Consider the following 20059-nt stretch of genomic DNA (forward strand, 5'->3'; position numbering starts at 1 on the left):
ATGGGTTGCCTACCAGAGATCAGCTGTTCTATTGCTGTGTGCGACACTATATCTCACCCAAGCTGGGAGGAATTGGATATGGCTGAGATAGCGATAGAAGTAGCACTGAAGAAGGGGGGAGGGAGGGGGTAGTATATCTCGATTGTACTTGGCTCTGCTGGCAGTGAACAGATACTCAATCTTTCTACACTAATAGATGGGAGAAAGTGTTAAACTGCTCGTTCACTAGAGAGACATGGATGAGAGGATATAGATATTTATTTAAGCCGTCCCTGGCACAATCCATGATAGAGAACGGCTTCAAAATATTCTATTAGTGGTATTATACACCAGATAGGCTCCAGCGTATCTTAACTGGGCCATCGGCTGAATGCTGGCGTGCATGTGGGGGAAGGTGAAATTAGGCCTTACCTGCTAATTTTCTTTCCTCTAGATCCTCCAGACCGTTCAAGACGCTTGGGTTATGCACTCCTACCAGCAGAGGGAGACTGAGAACACTAAAACTTCTTATACAAGTAGCCTGTGCAGACCTTCTACTAACCAGTAAAACAGTAACAAAGCAGAGGAACAAAACACCTCCACCTAAACAAAACCACTGAATCCACACTCAGATCTCTTCCCCTTAAGAAGGGGGAATTCAACTGCAGATGGGCACAAACGGCACCACAAACTGCCCTTAGTAAAACTCCAGGATCCAAATCACAGGAGCTACTAGAAATATCAGCAACTGAAGTCTAAAGAAAATATCATACTGAACTGTCCGATACACTGGGTGGGCTCTTGAACGGTCTGGAGGATCTAGAGGAAAGAAAATTAGCAGGTAAGGCATAATTTCACCTTCCTCAGCAATCCTCCAGACCGTTCAAGACGCTTGGGACGTACCAAAGCAGTAAACACATCTAAGGGTGGGACCTGCAAAGCCCAGAGGACAGGACTGCAGCTCCAAAACTGGCATCCTCTCTTGCCTGTACATCCACTCTGTAATGTTTGACAAAAGAATGCAGGGAGGACCACACCGCCGCTCTACAAATGTCCACCGGTGGAATAAAACTACTCTCTGCCCAAGAAGCCGCCATCCCCCTAGTGGAATGTGCCTTGAGCCCCACCGGCACCCTACGGCCATGCAATATGTAAGCCGAAGAGATGGCATCCTTCAACCACCGAGCTATAGATGCCTTAGAAGCAGCCGCTCCCTTCTTGGGCCCCCCATGAAGGACAAATAACCTGTCTGAAGACCTGAATTCCTCCGACCTGCGCAAGTAAACCTTCAACACTCTGCGCACATCCAATTTCGCCAAACGGCACTGAGAAGCATCCCCCATCCGGTCCCCCAAGACCGGCAACGAAATCACCTAATTGGCATGAATTTCGAGCTTTCCTAACATAATGTGAATAGCTAATTATTTCCCCGCGAAGTACCGCCTTTGCTGCCTCCCAGAATAATAGTGGGTCTTCTATATGTTCTTCATTCAAAGTCTCATAGTCTTTCCAACGCTCCCTAAGCCTGTTTTAAAAGCTTCATCTCTTGCTAGGCCTAATGGGAACTGCCAGGAGCCATGCGTGGTTTTCCTCTGGCCCAAATCCCATTCTAAACTTACCCACGCATGGTCTGAGATTGTGTACGGACCTATATTCGCTGATGACACCTTCCCAAACAAATCTTTTGTGGCAAGTAAATAGTCTATTCTAGCCTGCGATGAGTGGGCTCGTCAGTGGTGTCTATAGTCTTGCTTTTCGGGGTGGAGCACCCTCCAGATGTCTACTAGGTCCAATACATGTCCCAAGCGCTTCAAACCCCTGTGGGACGCCACCGCATCTCTGCGCTGACTTTGCGAGCTGTCCATTTGCGGATCCCATACAGTGTTGAAGTCCGCACCCACTATTATCTGTGCCCTTGGGTAATTTAACAGCTGGCTTATCACACTATTGTAAAACTTTTTATCATAATGATTGGGCGCATACACATTGCAAATTAATATTTTTTGGCCCGATGCTTCCACCTCCAACACAACCCATCTTCCTCCAGGATCTATTATGATTGGCCTGACCACCGCGGCTACCCCTTTACGTATGAGCACTGCCACCCCCCTTTCGCCTCCGTGGCTATACATTCTTCCACCCACCACCTTTTCAATTTTTCATGATCCTCTCGGCTAAGGTTCTTGTAATAGTGCTATATCTATTTTGTATCTCTGTAACTGTTGCAAGATTTTTGTCCTTTTTATAGGGGAAATGATCCCTCCCACATGCCAGGTGACTAGTTTAACCGTGGACCTTGTCTTTCTTGAGCGTACCCATCAATATTACTCGTTTAGGTGTCTTCCTCCAGGTGGCATCCCAGCCTTTGCCTCCTAGAGTTTCCCAAAGTTTGTTACTCCTTCTCTGGTTTATCTTGATTTCTTTCCCTCCTGAGTTCTCTCCCAGCCCCACTCCAAATTCACCTTTAAACCTGATGTTGTGTTTGATTCCCCTGTCTCCTACCCTTCCCCTACTCCCCCCGTTCCCTTTACCCCCATCACCAACATTCCCAAATAGGGATCATGTCTAACACCTCCCATTTTCTCCCCCCCCCCCCCTTTTATCTTACTACAGTTGTCACTTATCTTTTCACTTCTTTCCCATTCACACCACATCAAGGCCATATTATGGTGACAGTCAGTATCTCATTCCCTAACCCCCCCCCCCCCCCGACAATAATGTAAAGTTTCCACACTTCTCACCCTCCTCCTTACCCTGACTCTATAACAGAATCCTTCTTAAACATCTCTTACTTTTTATCCTATCAATAAAACATGCAACTTAACATTATTATCCATCTAGACATGGGTCCATTTTTAAACCTTCTAAATCTAGGCATAATGCTGCCTAGGCATCTGGAACCTGTTTGGATAGAGCAGTCTCTTTCCAGACGCAAAGCTCTAGTCTTGTCTTCTCCTCCAGGTCATGGCAGTGTATCTCTGTTGGCTCCTGCTACCACCTCTGCTTCTAACTGGGTCACGAATCCTCCCGCTTCCTCCACCGATTCGAAAGATCGCGTTGTCCCATTGTGTGTTATCTTTAACAGTGTTGGATACATCAAAGCAAATCTGATGTATCCTTCTTCTGGCGCCTCCTTCCCGCCACTCCCGCCGAATAATCCTGAAAACATAAAATCCTCTTTTGTTCAAAAAGTAGGGCATTGTCCTTCCTTGAAGCCTGCAGAATCGCTTGCTTGTGGGTGAAGTTCAGCACCCTCAAATTGACCACTCTTGGCCTGGCTTCGTTAGCACTCCGAGGTGCTATGCAGTGTGCCCGCTTCACTCTCAGTGGTCCCACACCCATCGGGAAAGCCACTTTTTCTGTGAGCCATTGCTCCAGGGTTGCTGCCATATCTCAGGTGCCAAAAGATTCCGAAAGCCCCACCAATCTAAGATTGTTCCTCCTGGAGTGATTCTCCAGGTCTTCCACTTTTTGTTCCAAGTTTTCAATTTGTTCTTTCAGATTCTTGTGCCTTTCCTCCACCTCCAATACCACTTCGCTTGTTCTGTGCTGGAAGGCTACACACTCACAGGTTAAGTCCTCCATTCGGGAGTGAGAGTGCAGCTTTTCAATCTTCGAATCGATCGGAGTTAGCCGCCTCTCAAGAAGATCTTCTAGCACTGCCGACATCTCCACTGTTATTTCCGCCACCCACGCGGAGGAGAAGGACGGTCCGGCTGTGTCTGGTGAGGACACCATCTTGACCTCCATCGATTTCTGCCTCAGTATCTCTTTATGGGCTGTTTTCGCTGCCATCCCCCCCCCCTTCCTAGGCGCACGATTAGTCTGCAGAAGTAGCGTTTCTGTTCCTGCACTCTTAACTGCTCGTTACTGGGCTCCAACACCTTCAATTCTCGGGGGGGGGGGGGGAGGGGGAGGGGGAAGAAAGCGGGTGCCAGAGAGCACTTTACCAGCGTCTGCTCTCTAGCATGGTGTCACGTGATCTCGGAATAGATGTAATTAAATACTTGATGATTTAAGATAGATAACTGAAATATGGAGGAAAAATGTAAACAGCTAGCTCTCATATAGCACCAGCGGATCAGTAGCTACGATAGCTTGAGCGATGATACTACTCGTTTAAAGGTACATTGAAATCTGGTGCTATATGAAAGCTAGAGAGTTGAACATATCCATATTGAACAGACTCCTGAAGCAGGCTGTTGTGGCCTGTCAAGTCCATTGGATGTTTGAACAAAATCTTTATATGATCTACACATCATCTAGCTCCTTTTTTTGGTGCCACCTTCACTGTGTTTGCTTGTCTTTTACTGTGCGAGGGACTTTGTTCTTCTGTTTTTGTCAATAAAAGGTAATCGGTCCTTTTTCAGTGGAAAAGAGGCTCTAGAATGAGGGCAAAATGAAAAAGACTTGGAAGTAATCTAAGGAAATATTTCTTTATGTAAAGGGTGTTTCATGCATGAAACAGCCTCCCAATGGTGGTGACAACAACAGTACCAGAATTAAAGAAAGCATGGAACACCCAGAATATCCGACGGGCAGGAAGGGAAAGTAATGTTAAGTGGGAGGCAAGAAAGGACAGATTGGAAAAGCCTTCTTGCCCTTATCTGCCATCATTCTCTATGTTTCTATGATAGCTGGATCCCCATGTGTAGAAATGCAGCCCAAGTATTAAGCAGAGACACAATATGAACAGATGGCTCAAAAAATTACCTGTATAGACATTGCAGTACTTTCCCCCATATTGAGTTGTGACATCAGGCCCGACAGAAGCATTAGAGAGCGAGGGAAACTGGGCAAACTCTCGGTACAAAGCAGCTATTTCTTCAGGACTTTTCAATATCTGAAAGGAAAAGCAACATCCTATATAATAAAAAGCACCTCCAACGTTCTGAAGCTGACTCCATGGCAGTGAAGCCTTGAAGCATTCGTGCTCTCTGTAAGGCTGTATCCATCTCCTGAATTGACGTCACGTACTTCCGGGTTCGTCACAAACAGCACTGACCAATCACTGGAAGGGAACGCTGCAGAGTTGCCAGGCAAAGGAATGCGACATCACATGCATGAGGGTGTCGTCGTCCCTCCCTCCAAATTTTAAATGTCATCTTCACTTACCAAGTCGGGTTTACGGCGGCCGGCAGCAGCGGTAAAAGGCATGCAGGCTCGGCCCTTCTCTCTCTCTCTCTCTCTCAGCTCTGGTCCCGCCCTTCCGTAAACAGGAAATGAGGACGGGACCAGAGCTGAGAGAGAAGGGCCGACCCTGCACCCCTTTTACCGCTGCTGACAGCTGCCGTAACCCCGACTTGGAAAGTGAAGATGACTTCTAAAATTCAGAGGGAGGGATGCTGGAACTGGAAGGGAGGGAGGGGGGACCCTGAAACTCGGAGGGAGGGGGGAACCTGAAACTCAGAGAGAGGGGGGAATCTGAAACTCGGAGGGAGGGAGGAACCTGAAACTCAGAGGGAGGGAGGGAGGGGGGAAACCTAAAACTTGGAGGGAGGAAGCGAGGGAGAAACCTGGAACTCGGAGGGAGGGGATGACCCTGGAACTCAGAGAGAGGGTGGGGGGTACGACCCTGGAACTTGGAGGGAGGGAGGGTGGAGGACAACCGTGGAACACGAGGGAGGGAGGGGGCAGAGGACGACCCTGGAACTCAGAGGGAGGGGGAGGACGACCCTGGAACTCAGAGGGAGGGGGAGACAACAAGGGAACTCGAAGGGAGAGAGGGGGAGACGACAAGGGAACTCGGAGGGAGGGACGACCCTGGAACTCGGAGGGACGACCCTGGAACTCGGAGGGAGGGGATGACCCTGGAACTCTCAGGGAGGGAGGGGGGCCCATGTCACACACTCTCATTCTCATACACACTCTCTCTCTCTCAAAGACACACTCGCACCCAGTCTCACTCTGTCACACACACACACTCGCACATTCATTCACTCTCTCTCTCACACACACACTCTCTCTCTCTCTCTCTCTCAAACATACACACTCCGAGAAAAACCTTGCTAGCGCCTGTTTCATTTGTGTCATAAACGGGCCTTTTTTACTAGTTTATTGATAAAATCACCCTCCCTCCCTTTAAGTAGGGCTGGCATAACAATGCTATTAATTGCCAATGCATTCTCTGGTTAAAAAGAAAGGGAAATGGGACTTGATATACCGCTTTTCTGAGGTTTTTGCAACTACATTCAAAGCGGTTTACATATATTCAGGTACTTATTTTGTACCAGGGGTAAGGTAAAATTATGTATCATACCTGATAATTTTCTTTCCATTAATCATAGCAGATCAATCCATAGACTGGTGGGTTGTCCATCCACCAGCAGGTGGAGATAGAGAGCAATCTTTTGCCTCCCTATATGTGGTCATGTGCTGCCGGAAACTCCTCAGTATGTTGATATCAAAGCTCCATCCGCAGGACTCAGCACTTAGAGAATTACACCCACAAAGGGACACTCTGCCCAGCTCACTACCGCCGAAGCGGGGGAAGGGAATCCGTCCAGCTCATCCCCGCGAAGTGGGGGAGGGACACCACACCCGCCGATGCGGGGGGGATCTGGCTTATCCTGCTACCGCAACCGCGGGAGGAGCTGGCTTACCCCAACACCGCCGAAGCGGGAGGGATACAAAGCTACCCTACTGCCGCACGAAGCGGGAGGGAGCACCGGCATAATTTAGGTATCAATCCAGCCACTGCCGAAACAGGGGGAGAGGAATGCAGCAGCTCACTGTAACACAAAATCGTCTCAATTCAAGGAAAATCCAGTTGGAAGAACTTGAACCCGAAGTCTTCCTGAACAGGAACTGAAGATTAAACTGGAACCTGAAATATAACCAGAACAAAAAACAATACAGATGTCCGGGCAAGGCTATGGATTGATCTGCTATGATTAATGGAAAGAAAATTGTATGATACATAATTTTATCTTCCATTTCATCAAGCAGATCAATCCATAGACTGGTGGGATGTACCGAAGCAGTACTCACCCAGGGCGGGACATAGAAATCCCTGAACGCAACACTAAAGCTCCAAACTGGGCCTCGGCCCGAGCAGCCACATCCAGGCGGTAATGTCGTGAGAAGGTACGAACCGACACCCAAGTTGCCGCTCTACAAATCTCTTCCAAGGAGACGGATCTGGACTCTGCCATTGATGCCGCCTGTGCTCTAGTAGAGTGCGCCTTCAGCTGAATAGGCGGAGGCTTCCCTGCAGCCACATAAGCTGCTTTAATCGTCTCCTTGACCCAACGTGCCACAGTAAGTTTAGATGCCTGCAGACTCTTACGAGGGCCTGCGAACAGCACGAACAGGTGATCCGACTTCCGGAAGTCATTGGTCACTTCCAAGTATCTGATGATGACCCGTCTCACATCCAGATATTTGAGAGCAGGATACTCCTTTGGGTAGTCCTCCCTACAAAAGGAGAGTAGACAGAGCTGCTGACTCACATGGAAGCGAGAAACAATCTTGGGCAGAAAGGAAGGCACTGGACGAATCGATACTCCTGCCTCAGTGCACCGCAGGAACGGCTCTACGGCACGAGAGTGCCTGGATCTCAGAAACTCTCCTGCTGAAGTGATGGCTACCAAAAAGACCGCTTTCAACGTCAGGTCCTTCAGCGATGCCCTCGACAAGGGCTCAAAGGGCGGTTTCTGCAAGGCCCGTAGCACCAGATTGAGGTTCCAAGTAGGCACTATCGAGTGCAGAGGAGGGTGCAGGTGATTAACTCCTTTGAGAAAGCACACCACATCCAGCTGTGACGCCAGGGAAGCACCCTTCAGACGGCTCCTGAAGCAAGCCAGAGCCACCACCTGGACTTTCAGCGAACTGAGTGACAGGCCTTTCTCCAGACCTTCTTGCAGGAACGCCAACACTGAAGATATTGGAGCAGTGGAGGGCAATAGAGCACCTGCCTTGCACCACGATGCAAAGGTACGCCAAATCCTGGTATAAGCAGTAGAAGTAGAGCGCTTCCTCGCTCTCTGCATAGTGGCGATAACCTTGTCTGAGAAGCCCTTCTTCCTCAGCTGCTTCCGCTCAAGAGCCAGGCTGTAAGACCAAAGGGGGAGGGATCCTCCATCACCACGGGACCCTGATGCAAGAGGCCCCGCTCCGCTGGCAGCCTCAGAGGGCCGTCCACTGAGAGCCTGATTAAGTCCGCATACCAGAGACGTCTGGGCCAATCCGGACCCACTAGGATCACCCGGCCCGGATGCTTTGCCACCCGGCCTAGCACTCTGCCCAACATGGGCCAGGGCGGGAACACGTAAAGAAGCATCGACTCCCAGAGATCGAGGGTCCCGTCCTCTGCTGAAGAACCGCGGCACTTGGCAATTGGCCGAGGATGCCATCAGATCCAGGCTCGGTTGGCCCAAGTGCCTCGTGATGTCCAAGAACGCCCGAGCCGAGAGCTGCCACTCTCCGGGATCCAAAGTATGGCGACTGAGAAAGTCCGCCTTGACATTCATGACTCCCGCAATGTGGGCCGCCGACAGCTGTTCCAGGTTCGCTTCCGCCCACAGGCATAGCTTCATGGCCTCCTTGGCTAGAGGGGCGCTCCTGGTACCTTCTTGCCACTGCCGTGGCATTGTCCGACAGGACCCGCACTGGCCTCAGCACCAGGACCGGGAGAAACTCCAGAAGCGCCAGCCAAATGGCTCGGAGTTCCAGGAGGTTGATAGACCGCTTCGCTTCTGCAGGCGACCAGAGCCCCTGAGCTGTCCTTCCCAGGCAGTGGGCTCCCCAGCCCGTCAAGCAGGCGTCCGTCGTGACGACCACCCACTCCAGGGTTGTGAGAGGCATTCCTGCGGACAGCTTGTCTGGCCTCAGCCACCAACCCAGCGCCTTGCGCACCGTTGGATCCAAGGGAAGGCGTACAGCATAATCTTCCGATACTGGAGTCCACCGCCGCAGCAGGGAGTGCTGTAGGGGTCTCATATGGGCCCTGGCCCAGGGCACTACTTCCATCGTGGCCGTCATGGAGCCCAAGAGCTGCACATAGTCCCAAGAGTGGAGGCTGTTAGGAACTGGTCCACCTGGGCCCGAAGCTTGCCGCTCCGGTTGTCCGGCAGGAACACTCTGCCCACTAGGGTGTCGAATCTAACTCCCAAGTACTCCAGGGACTGAGTCGGGCGCAGCTGGCTTTTCTCCCAGTTGATGACCCATCTCAGGGAACTCAGAAGAGCGATCACCCTGTCCGTAGCCTTCCCACACTCTGCATAAGAGGGGGCTCGGATCAACCAGTCGTCCAGATAGGGATGGACTTGTACTCCTTCCTTGTGTAGGTAAGCCGCGATGACCACCATCACTTTGGAGAAGGCCCGCGGAGCCGTAGCCAACCCGAAAGGGAGGGCTCTGAATTGGAAGTGTCGGCCCAGGACTGCGAAGCGCAGGAAGCGCTGATGAGGAGGCCAGATGGGAATGTGTAAGTAAGCTTCCTTGATGTCCAAGGATGCCAGGAATTCTCCTTTCTTCACCGCAGCCATCCGGAAGTGCCGAACTTTCAAGGCCCGACTGACTCCCTTGAGGTCGAGAATAGGCCGAGCAGAACCTTCTTTCTTTGGCACCGCAAAGTAAATGGAGTAACGCCCCTTGCCAAGTTGATCTACTGGCACCGGGACCACCGCGCCCAGGCGGATCAGGTTGTTCAAAGTCTGCTGCACGGCAGCTCTTTGACCTGGGACTTGCAGGGAGCGTTTACAAACCCGTCTCTCAAGGGCCGGCAGAACTCCAGCTTGTAGCCATCTCTGATGACCTCCAGAACCCTAGCGTCTGAAGTTACCCTGGTCCACTCGCCCAGGAATGAGGACAACCTTCCTCCTATCTGAACTGGGCCATGGACCAGGTCCCCGTCATTGGGTACGCGACCCTGGGGGTGGGCCGGAGGACAAACCTCCGGGCCGGCGGTCCCTGCAAAAGGAATGCTGCTTGGGGGAGAAGTTCCATTTGAAGGAAAAGGAGGCAGAGGAGCCCGACTTGCCCGGGCGATACCAACGGGCTTCCTGGAATCGGCCCTTGGAGGAACCAGGACGAGCACTGCTGGCCCGAGCCCTGACCTCCGGCAACCTCTTGCCCTTGGACGTGCCGAGCTCCGTCATGATCCTGTCCAGCTTGCCTTTAAAAGGCAACTTGACTAGGCGAGATTTAGAGGCATGGTCAGTACACCAGTGCTTAAGCCAGAGCCACCGCCGCGCAGAGACCGTCTGGGCCATACCTTTGGCCAAGGCTCTCAACACATCATACAGCAAGTCTGCCAAGTATGCCAAGCCCGACTCCAGGGTCGGCCATTCCGCCCTCCAGGAAGGAAAACAGTCAGGCACGCCCTAGCCACATAGGAGCCGCAAACCAAGGCTTGCAAACGCAGAGCGGCCGCCTCAAAGGACGACTTTAAGGCCGCCTCCATTCTCCTGTCCTGAGCATACTTCAGGGCAGTGCCACCTTCCACCAGCAGCGCCGTTTTCTTAGTCACGGCAGTGATTAAAGAATCTACCGTGGGCCAGACAAAGGCTTCCCGTTCCCCCTCTGGCAGGGGGTACAGACGGGACATAGCCCTGGCTACTTTCAGGCTCGCTTCAGGGGCATCCCATTGCGCCGAAATTAAGGTCTGCATGGCTTCATGAACGTGGAAGGTTCTAGGCGGGCGCTTCGTTCCCAGCATAATGGCAGAGCCAGTAGAGGCTGAGAGAGGGCCTTCCTCCGGAGAGGTAATCTTCAAAATGCTCATGGCCAGCACTAGCAGGTTGGGCAAATCCTCTGAGCGAAAAAGCCGCGCTGCAGAGGGGTCATCCACTCCATCCGAGCGAGGATCAGTCTCTTCCATAGAGTCCGCTAAGGATCTCTGGGAGAACTCAGACACGCTGCCGTCATCCACATCAGAGGAGACCGAGTCCCCTAGGGCCTGAATATCCACCCAAGGGCGTTTGAGCATAGAGACCTTATCACCCTTATCAGAGAGGGGAGCAGGGGCAGCGTTCTGCATAAGGAAAGCCTGATGCAGTAGCAAACTAAACTCAGGGGAGAACCCCCCCCCCCCAGCCTGTGCATTTCTGCAGCCTGAGCCGCGGCCCTAGAGGCGCCCTCAATCTGCGCTCCCAAGAGCGGGGGAGAGGCGTGTTGCGCGTCCAAAATGGCATCTGGCGCAAAACTCCGAGAAGGAGCCGCGCGGTAAGAATGGCGCTTTAATTTCACCAACTTTTTACCGTCACCCGAGTCAAGGGCGACCAAGCTGTTAACGTCTCCCACCTCGAGGGCGGCCCAAGAAGAAGCCGTCCAAGCAGCGTGGCTGGTCACAACCGGGAGGGTGGCCAGCGGGGGATGGGCGCCTAAGGCGGAAAAGGCCGCCGCACCGGAGGAAAAACCGGGAACTCTCCCGACTCCGAAAGGGCGCCCAAAAAAGGCGACTCTGCCTTTGGGCCCCCCGCTTTCCCGCTAGGTGCGCGACCGCGTTCCGGGAGCATCTTTTCGCGCCCTTGCCATCCGAGGCCATAGCCAAGCGCAGACCGTTCGGGGAACCCCCTGCCCGCTAGTAAAAGGTAAAATTACCTGCTTCTCGCTCCGAGCTGCAACGATTTGGAGTCCCAGTGAGTAGCTGCAAACAAGGACGTCTTTCTCTCAAGGATGTCTATTTTTCTGATTTTATTTTTTAAACGGAGCCAGCGGGAGGGGGGAGAAAAGGAGGGACCTGGCACCACCAGGTTTGCACTTGCTCACGAAGAGCCCTCAACCCCAGGTACTCAACAAAACCTAAACAATTAGGCTTGGAGACCTAGCCAGAGATGCTGCTGCTGTGCGACCACACACCTGCTGAGATAGAGAACATACTGAGGAGTTTCCGGCAGCACATGACCACATATAGGGAGGCAAAAGATTGCTCTCTATCTCCACCTGCTGGTAGATGGACACAACCCACCAGTCTATGGATTGATCTGCTTGATGAAATGGAATGGAGGGTTAAGTGACTTGCCCAGAGTCACAAGGAGCTGCAGTGGGAATCGAACTCAGTTCCCCAGGATCAAAGTCCACTGCACTAACCAGCACTTACAACATGCAGTTTAGCCCGAGCTTCCCACAACACAAACTAACCAAACTTAGCTCCTGTTCAACACCTTTGATCTCTGAATAATCGTTGACTAGTTTTTCCAAATCCATAGTGAGCTTATTAGGAATTGACCAGGAAGTGGCAATTAATTTCTTAGCACCGTTTCTTTGGAATGGCCCGCCCCTCTCTCTTCACTCAGAACCTCACTTAAAAAGTTCAAGAGAGTTTTGTATAGCAACCCTTTTGCCTCTAAAGGGAAGCTAAACAAAAAAAAAAAGACTGAAAGAAAGCCCTTTTGGCAAAGGAAATACTCCAGAGTTCAGTTTTTCTCTTTTATAATAATGCTAAAATTTATTAGGGTAAAATTATTTTATCCCAGTGTTACAGAAAATTTTAATTCCAATTTATATCAGTCCAAATTTTACTATAAGGAAAATAAAATCTCTCTCTCTCTCTATTTCCTTTGGAAGCTATCAGAATCTTACTAGTACAAGATGTGCTTAGCCAGAATACTGAAGCTTAATTTTGTCCAATTTATTTGTTGCATTTGTATCCCACATTTTCCCACCTATTTGCAGGCTCAATGTGGCTCACAATGTTCCATCATAGCATTCGCCATTCCAGAGTAAAGATACAATTGGTGTTACATAGAGTGGGACATAGTTGAATTAAGCAAGCAGATATAGTAAAAGAATATACAGAATATAAAGTGGGGTGGTGATGTGTTACAGTTTCAGTTATTGATCATTGTGGTATGCCTTGTTGAAGAGATAGGTCTTCAGGGATTTACGAAGGTTAATTCGTTCTTAATCACTTAATGCCTTATATTTTCTCTCTTACTTATCTGGTATTCTTCAACTCTGACCTCTAAGGTCACCTTCACATAATACTGTTTCTTTGGTATTTTTCCCAATTATCCATCATTTGCCCTTTGCAACCTCCCTCCCTCAGGGATAGGGCTCATGGAAAACCGCAGTAAAAATATATTTACATTTTCCACCCAGACCTGTTGCTCTGGGGCCTTCCCTCTCCTGGCTCCTGCCTTCTGATGCAACTTCTTATGGGGGGGGGTCTTCTTCACGGTGAAAACAAAATGCCGGATCCACGTGGGGGAAGGCAGCTCTGGAGAGAGGGAATGCTTATAACAGGTAGGATGTCTGCGCCTTCTTTAATATCTATATATTCTGGTCAGCTTTATGAAAGCCCTATTTCTACATGTAAAATGCAGTTCTGGTCACAGAAATGGCTTCAATATTACAGCCATTACACTAAAATCATTTTCAACAAAAAAAATGTGCATCTTTACTCGACACATTCAGGAAGAATCTACTGCAGTACGATAGATATTCCACACTACTAGGTAGGTGTGTTGGTGTGGCAAAAAGCCTTAGATTATATCTCAGAAGGTTTTATTGGCTATTCCTTCTTTGACCAAGGTCAAAATGACTGTGACAGCAAACATTTAGTTATTCCGCTCTATATCTGTTCCTTGAGAACTACAGTTGGAAACTATTATCTTTCAGGGAAAACTGACAGCTTAGTGATATGACTAAACACTTCCTTAGCAGCTCAGGAGGCAGCACTGGAGGGAAGGAGGGAGGGTTAGGCCTGAAGCTGAAGGGGACAGAGGCAGCGCTGGAGGGAGGGAGGGAGAGCTAGGGCTGAAGGGGACAGAGGCAGCACTGGAGCTGAAAGGGACACAGGCAGCACTGGAGGGGAGGGGGAGGAGGGCTGGAACTGAAAGGGACAGGTGCAGGGCCGGAGGGTGAGATGCTGCATGCAGGTGGTATATGGACATCAAGGTATGTTGCTAGACATGAGGGACAATAGGAACATAGAAGGAAGATGCTGGACTTGGGAGGGGGCATAAGGACACAGAGGAGTGATGCTGGACACAGGGGGAGAGGATAGGGGCATAGAGTTGTGATTATGAATGCAGGGAGATGGGCACAGGGGAGATGCTGGACAGGGATGTATAGGAGACACAGAGAAAGGAGATGCTGAACATGGGGAAAGATAGATACACAGAAATGGAAGATGGATGGTGCTCATGGAGAAAGAAGAAATGTCAAATGGGCAGGAGACCCTGGTGAGTGTGTTGAGAAGAAAGAAAGAAACAGAAACCAGAGCCTGGGACCAAAATTATTTTCTATTTTGCTATTAAAATGTGTCAGATTTGAAATATGTATCCTGCCAACACTGGTGTTAGACATGGCTAGGGCCAAGGGCAGAAATTTGTGAGGGCGCCCCAAAGCCCACTTCTAGGCCATAACTTCTTCAGCTTCCAGAAGGCATAGGTTCTCTCTCTCTCTCTGACCGGGGGCAGTTGTCCTAGTTGCACTCCCCTAACATCATACCTGGAATGTGCGATATTTATATTTTGAACAGTAAAGGAGGAAAAGCATCTCTTTCTATTTCTTTGGTGTGGTTTGTTGGGGTATTGGTGTAATACGTTTATCATTTTTGGTCAGCTATTATGCTTTTGGCATGTGTGTGTGACCGAGGTATTTTGTTAACATTAATTTTCAATATGGCGTTCTGTAGTAGTTTGACTTGTTCAGTTTTCCCAAATGTGGAGGGGATATTTGTGAGGGAAGACAGGGATTTTGTTGATCCTTTCTTCTTTATTGTTTGTGATTTATAAAACAACAGTTGTGCAGAATATTGTTTCTTTTTATACTTTAATAAAATGATCTCTCTATATAAAAGGCACCTCCAGCGTTCTAATTGAAGCCTCCAGCCAGAAACTTGAGGTGGCATAGATATCCGGTTTAGCAAGTACACAAAGGAAAAGGAGATAATAGTTTTCTCAGGCACCTGGAGTGGTTGCCCTGGGTGATTAACAAGGTCAGCTGGGGTGCACAGCTTCTTGCAAGTAAAGCAATTAACTCTGCCCTGGATGATTAACAAGGTCAGCTGGGGTGCACAGCTCCTTGCAACTAAAACAATTAACTCCTCTCAGACTCTTAGGAGCTTGCCTTTATTCACCCAGGCTGCAGTCATTGCCATACACTCTAAACCAAACAAACCTAGCAGCTGCTGCTCCACATTGTCGTTTTTAAATTGTTGCTCCATCAGAAACAAGTCTACAGCTTTTTCAACTGGGAGGGAAGGTGGCCCTGGAAATGGGAGGGTGGGGACTCAAACTCTGAGTGACAGAGTGGGGGGGACCCTGAAACTCGGACAGACCCTGTGACTGGGAGGGGGGGGACGACCCTGGGACTCAGAGGGAGGGAGTGATGGGCTCCTGGCACACACTCTGATTCTCATTCCCTCTCTCAAACATACACACTCCGAGGAAAACCTTGCTAGCGCCCGTTTCATTTGTCAGAAACGGGCCTTTACTAGTTTAAATATAAAATCATAACCATTTGAGGCTTGTGCAGATGGGAACAGACAGAGCATGCGGGGACAGGGGCAGAACCTGTAAGTAACTGTCTCTTATGAATGATTTGCTTTCCTTTATTTTTAATGTTCTTTTTTTACTGTACATCATCTTGATTTATATTGTATAAAAGATGTTTTCATCAAATACAAATAAAAGATCTCTCCAAATAAGAATTGGAACAACGGTGAACCTTCCCAGGTGTGGCCGGCCTGCCAAAATTAATGGAAAGGTACAGCACAACTCAGCCAGATAATCACAAAACATCCCAGAACATCCATCCTTTCTTTTAATATTGACAACCTAGCAAAATATTGCCAGAATATTACCTCCAACTTCTCTTCACACCCCAGTAGCGGTCTGGAATTTATCTTATGGTCTTGCCTTGCTAGGATGGCCCCATTTAAGGAATACATAATTCTCATTAAACATAACCATGTTTGGTACAACCTGGAACTATGCCAAGCAAATCAAGTCGGAGGCAATTGAGGAAAAACAGTCATCCAACAGATCTAAAAATTTGCAAAGCATGCCTGCAACCACCCGAATACAGATTACCCCTCACACTGAATTTAGTCTCTGGGAAACCATTTCCTTTCTCTCTCTCACACTATTTTCTTGTTCACCAGTCCAAAACTAACTTCCGCTGAGTTTTACCTTGCAGTGCATTGCTCCCACTGGTCATATACGGCCGGCCCTGACTCTCTTCCGTGCCTTAAGTGCTCTGGGACTACAGCTAAAACTCTGCCTCTTTGACTGACGTCATTCATAGGCGCAGAGTGAAGAAGAGAGCGGGGCGCCACAGAGACGAAAGCTTGCTTCTCTATGTCTTTCTGTCGAGCTCGACAAGGAGGTTTAATAAACAGCAGTGGAAGTGAGCCTATCCAGTCAACTGTAAGCAAGGAAGCCAATTAGGACAGTCCACGTTTCCCCTTCCCAGCGTAGCCGTCATCCCCATTCACTCAAAACAAAGCGAGCAAACCTATGAGCGTCTGCAGCCACTTTGTCGGTTTTTTTTAATTGTTGGTCCATCTATAAGAACTCTAAAGCTGTTTCAAGTGGATAAAAGGTGGAGGACAAAAGTATTTTTTGTTGTGTTTTTTTTTTATTTAATGGACAGCTTTTAAATTTATTTTAAAGCTTCCCATATCTACTATAATAAAACGAACCCTCAACGTTCTGAGGACACTGACGTCACTGTCTGCAGGCACTCAGACACCGGTTCGTAAGTTCATGGTGGTGAAGCCAGAACACTCACCATGTCTCCATGCATCGACCTCGCGTCACACGTGATGATGTCGAGGGCGGGACAAGTACACAAACACGCAAATGAAAGAAAGGGGAGGAGTAGGTACTCCTCCCTGTCCAACAAATCGCTGCTGCCGAGGACATGCCCATCACCCCGCCCCTTTCGTGCCATCACCACACCCCTGGTCACCCCCTCTTCACCCCATCACCTCCCCTCCCCTTACGCTACTATCCCTGGTGGTCTAGATGTACCTGTTCGCTCTGGGGCAGGAAAGAAACAGCCCCCGCTTTCCTGCCCGGAGTGCTGCTGCTAGCTGCCCTGCTTAGGGTTACCATATGGCTCCAGAAAAAGGAGGACGGATTGAGCTAGCCGGGTTTTACTTCCATTGCTTTCCATTGAAAGCAATGGAAGTAAAACCCGGCTGGCTCAATTACTTCCATTGAAAGCAATGGAAGTAAAACCCGGCTGGCTCAATTACTTCCAATGAAAGCAATGGAAGTAAAACCCGGCTGGCTCAATCCGTCCTACTTTTTCTGGAGCCATATGGTAACCCTAGCCCTGCTGCATCCTGTGTGAGTCCGGCTCTCGGAGTTTCAAAATGGCCTTGCGAGACTTCAACTCTCGATGGCCATTTTGAAACGCCGAGAGCCAGACTCGCACAGGATGCAGCAGGGCAGCTAGCAGCAGCACTACAAGCGAACAGGTACCTCTACACCACCAGGGATACTAGCGTAAGGGGAGGGGAAGGGAGTCCCTTGCCGTTTCATCACAGGCAGAAACGGGCCTTTTTTACTAGTGTAGATATAAATAACATTAAATAACAATTGAATATCAAGAAAAGAGCTTAAAAATTATTATAGCTGGTAGAAACAGCAATTTTAAACTCTGTATTTTGTGTTCATTTTTCTACACTAAAAACTAAATAAATACACTGTAAACAATAGAGATGTCCACATTTCAGTGAGGATATCCTGTTTCCTGATGGGTTCATCTTAAATGTTGTTGTCATCTGCTTTGGTGTTATAAATATAATGGAATATATTGAAATTCAATGGAAGTAGAATTAAACTCTCCTTTCAGTGGGGCACATGGAATCACATCTTCACCTGTTTTGTAGAAGTTTACCTTTTAGAAGCACAAAAGGATTATTCTGTTTGCTACCTACATCAAATAATCCTCCCCAATAAAGTATTTTGATATATGTCCAAAAACACAAATTTTTTATATATCTTTTATTAATTTTTTATGCATTAAATATCTTGCAAAAAAAGGAAGGGAAAAAACCTCATCTGACTCTTTCAGCAGGCTCTGCCTGATAAAGGAGTCAGATTCGCCTTTTTCCTTCCTTTTAAGCAAGATATTTCATGCATAAAAAATTAATAAAATAAAAATTGTTTTTGGACATAAATCAATATACTTTATTGAGGAGGATTAGTTGATGTAGATGACAATTATCGTATCATTATCCTCATAGATCACTATTAGATAATTTGTAGTTATTCCATGGGCGTAGACTGGGGGGGGGGCGGGAGGGGCAGTGCCCCCCCCCAAATGACAATGACGACAAAGACGAGTTATTTCCCGCAGCAGCGAACGGGCAGGCAGGAAAGCAGCAAGCAAGCAGCCACGCTGAACTCTGTCCTTCGCTTCCTGAATCCTGCCCTCTCAGCGTCCCGCCCGCCCCAAAGGAAATTACATCAGAGGAAGGCGGAACGCAGAGAGAGGGCAGGATTCAGGAAGCGAAGGACGGAGTTCAGCGTGGCTGCTTGCTTGCTGCTTTCCCGCCCGTTTGCCGCTGCAGCTTTGGGAGTGGAGTGAGCCAGGCCTATCTAGTCCACTGTAACAGTCTGTAAGTAAGGAAGCCATTTCCACTCCCCTGCGCAGCTGTCGTCGTTCACAAACACAGCAAGCAAACCTGTGTAAGCTGCTGCTGCTGCTGCTGCATCCACGTTGTCGTTCTTGGGAGATGCTTTGAAGGGGGAGGGAGACGCTGGATAGAATGGGGAGGGGAAGAGAAGGGGATGGAAAGAAACAGGATGGGCAGGGGAGAGAGAAGGATTATTGGACAACAGGGATTGATGGAGGGGGCAGGGGAGAGAGAAGAATTGTTGGACAACAGGGATTGATGGAGGGGACAGGGGAGAAAGGAAATTTGCTGGAGATGGATGGAGGAGAAGGCAGGGGAGAATGGAAAGTTGCTGGACATGGAGCAGAGGGCAGGGGACGGAGGAGAATTGCTGGACATGGATGGAGGGTGTTGAATAAAAGCATGAAAGATGGAAGTGGAAGGCTCCAAAGAACATGCAGAGCAAGCTGTGTCAACACTAAGACCTCCTGAGGCATGAGAAAAGAATGTGACGGACATTAAACATCAGCCAAAGGCACGGCTCCAGAAAGTCTGGGGGAAAGAAGGGGGAGCAATAAGGGGAAGCAGATGCGGCATGTTCTGCACATGATTAACAGCTTGTGGTATTCAGAGACTTGCACAGGGATGTTGTATGAGAATTAGTCAGATGCCAAAGAAAAATGCTATATAAGACCAACGGGAAATCTGTGTATTAAGCATTCTGACTTCTTTGCCTGTACATTGCTTGTTTAAGCATTCTGACTTGTATATTGCTTATACAATGCTTCCTGAATAGCCCATTGATGCTATTCAGTAAATTCTGAACTAAGAATAAACTTTTTATATTGAATATGAAATTCGTCTAGCCTTTTCTTCAAAGTGGCGACCGCGGCAGGACGGAAGATTTATGCCGCACACGGAAAAGAGAAGGCGAGACGAATGACAAATTAAGTGTTTGTTGTTAACGAAGTTTTTTACAGGATTTTGAGAGCAAGCGTTGTCTAGCCTTGATTTCTGTGCACCACTGATGTGGGAGTGATCAACCTACTGACGTGGACATACAGGTGACGACTCCTGGGCTTGCTAAAGAGAAATAAGAAGACGCGTGAGTAAGCTTACACTGTGGCCTTATTACCGGTATATTTGTTTAGCTTTGTGGTTTTCTTTTTTGTATATTTTCTTTGTTTAAGTGCATTAGTATATTTTTGTAGGTTGTGGCTCTATAGGAGAAATTGTAATAGTTAGAATAAAATGGAAGGGAAAGGGGCAGATAAGAAAGAAAAGCCCCCTGTATATACTTTGTATTTAGATTTAGATAGTTCAAAAAAATGCACCCCTTTGCAGCATGTCATAGAATTATTCCCATTAGACAAAAAACAGATTGAAAAAACACATGAGAAATGGGTCAAATATGATGCAAAAGATTCTTTTTTGAGCTGGTCTCAGTATGGATCGTTTGATCGTCCAAAATTATTATCTCTCCTGAGATACATACAAGAAAATAAAAAGAAGCAGAAAAGTTTAGAGAAGCATCTTACAATTTGGAATTTATTTTCTGTA

General features: G+C 48.5%; 1 protein-coding gene across 2 annotated transcripts in view; it reads right to left on the minus strand.

The window, feature by feature from the left end:
- The window catches only part of LOC115471611 (acylamino-acid-releasing enzyme-like), a 294629-nt gene extending 278428 nt beyond the window's left edge, over window positions 1–16201 (minus strand). Inside the window, exons 1-2 of one of the 2 annotated variants that reach the window (XM_030205318.1) lie at window positions 16062–16199; window positions 4693–4822 (exon numbers count right to left, since the gene is read on the minus strand). In XM_030205318.1, the coding sequence (XP_030061178.1) occupies window positions 4693–4822; window positions 16062–16073 (142 nt within the window). In that variant the 5' untranslated portion in view covers window positions 16074–16199. Of the gene's footprint in view, window positions 1–4692; window positions 4823–16061 lie in introns of both variants that reach the window. The other variant, XM_030205319.1, reaches the window with a different exon arrangement.
- Between the last annotated feature and the right edge of the window lie 3858 nt (window positions 16202–20059).

This window comes from Microcaecilia unicolor, chromosome 6 (assembly GCF_901765095.1).
Source record: "Microcaecilia unicolor chromosome 6, aMicUni1.1, whole genome shotgun sequence".
Lineage (NCBI taxonomy): Eukaryota > Metazoa > Chordata > Amphibia > Gymnophiona > Siphonopidae > Microcaecilia > Microcaecilia unicolor.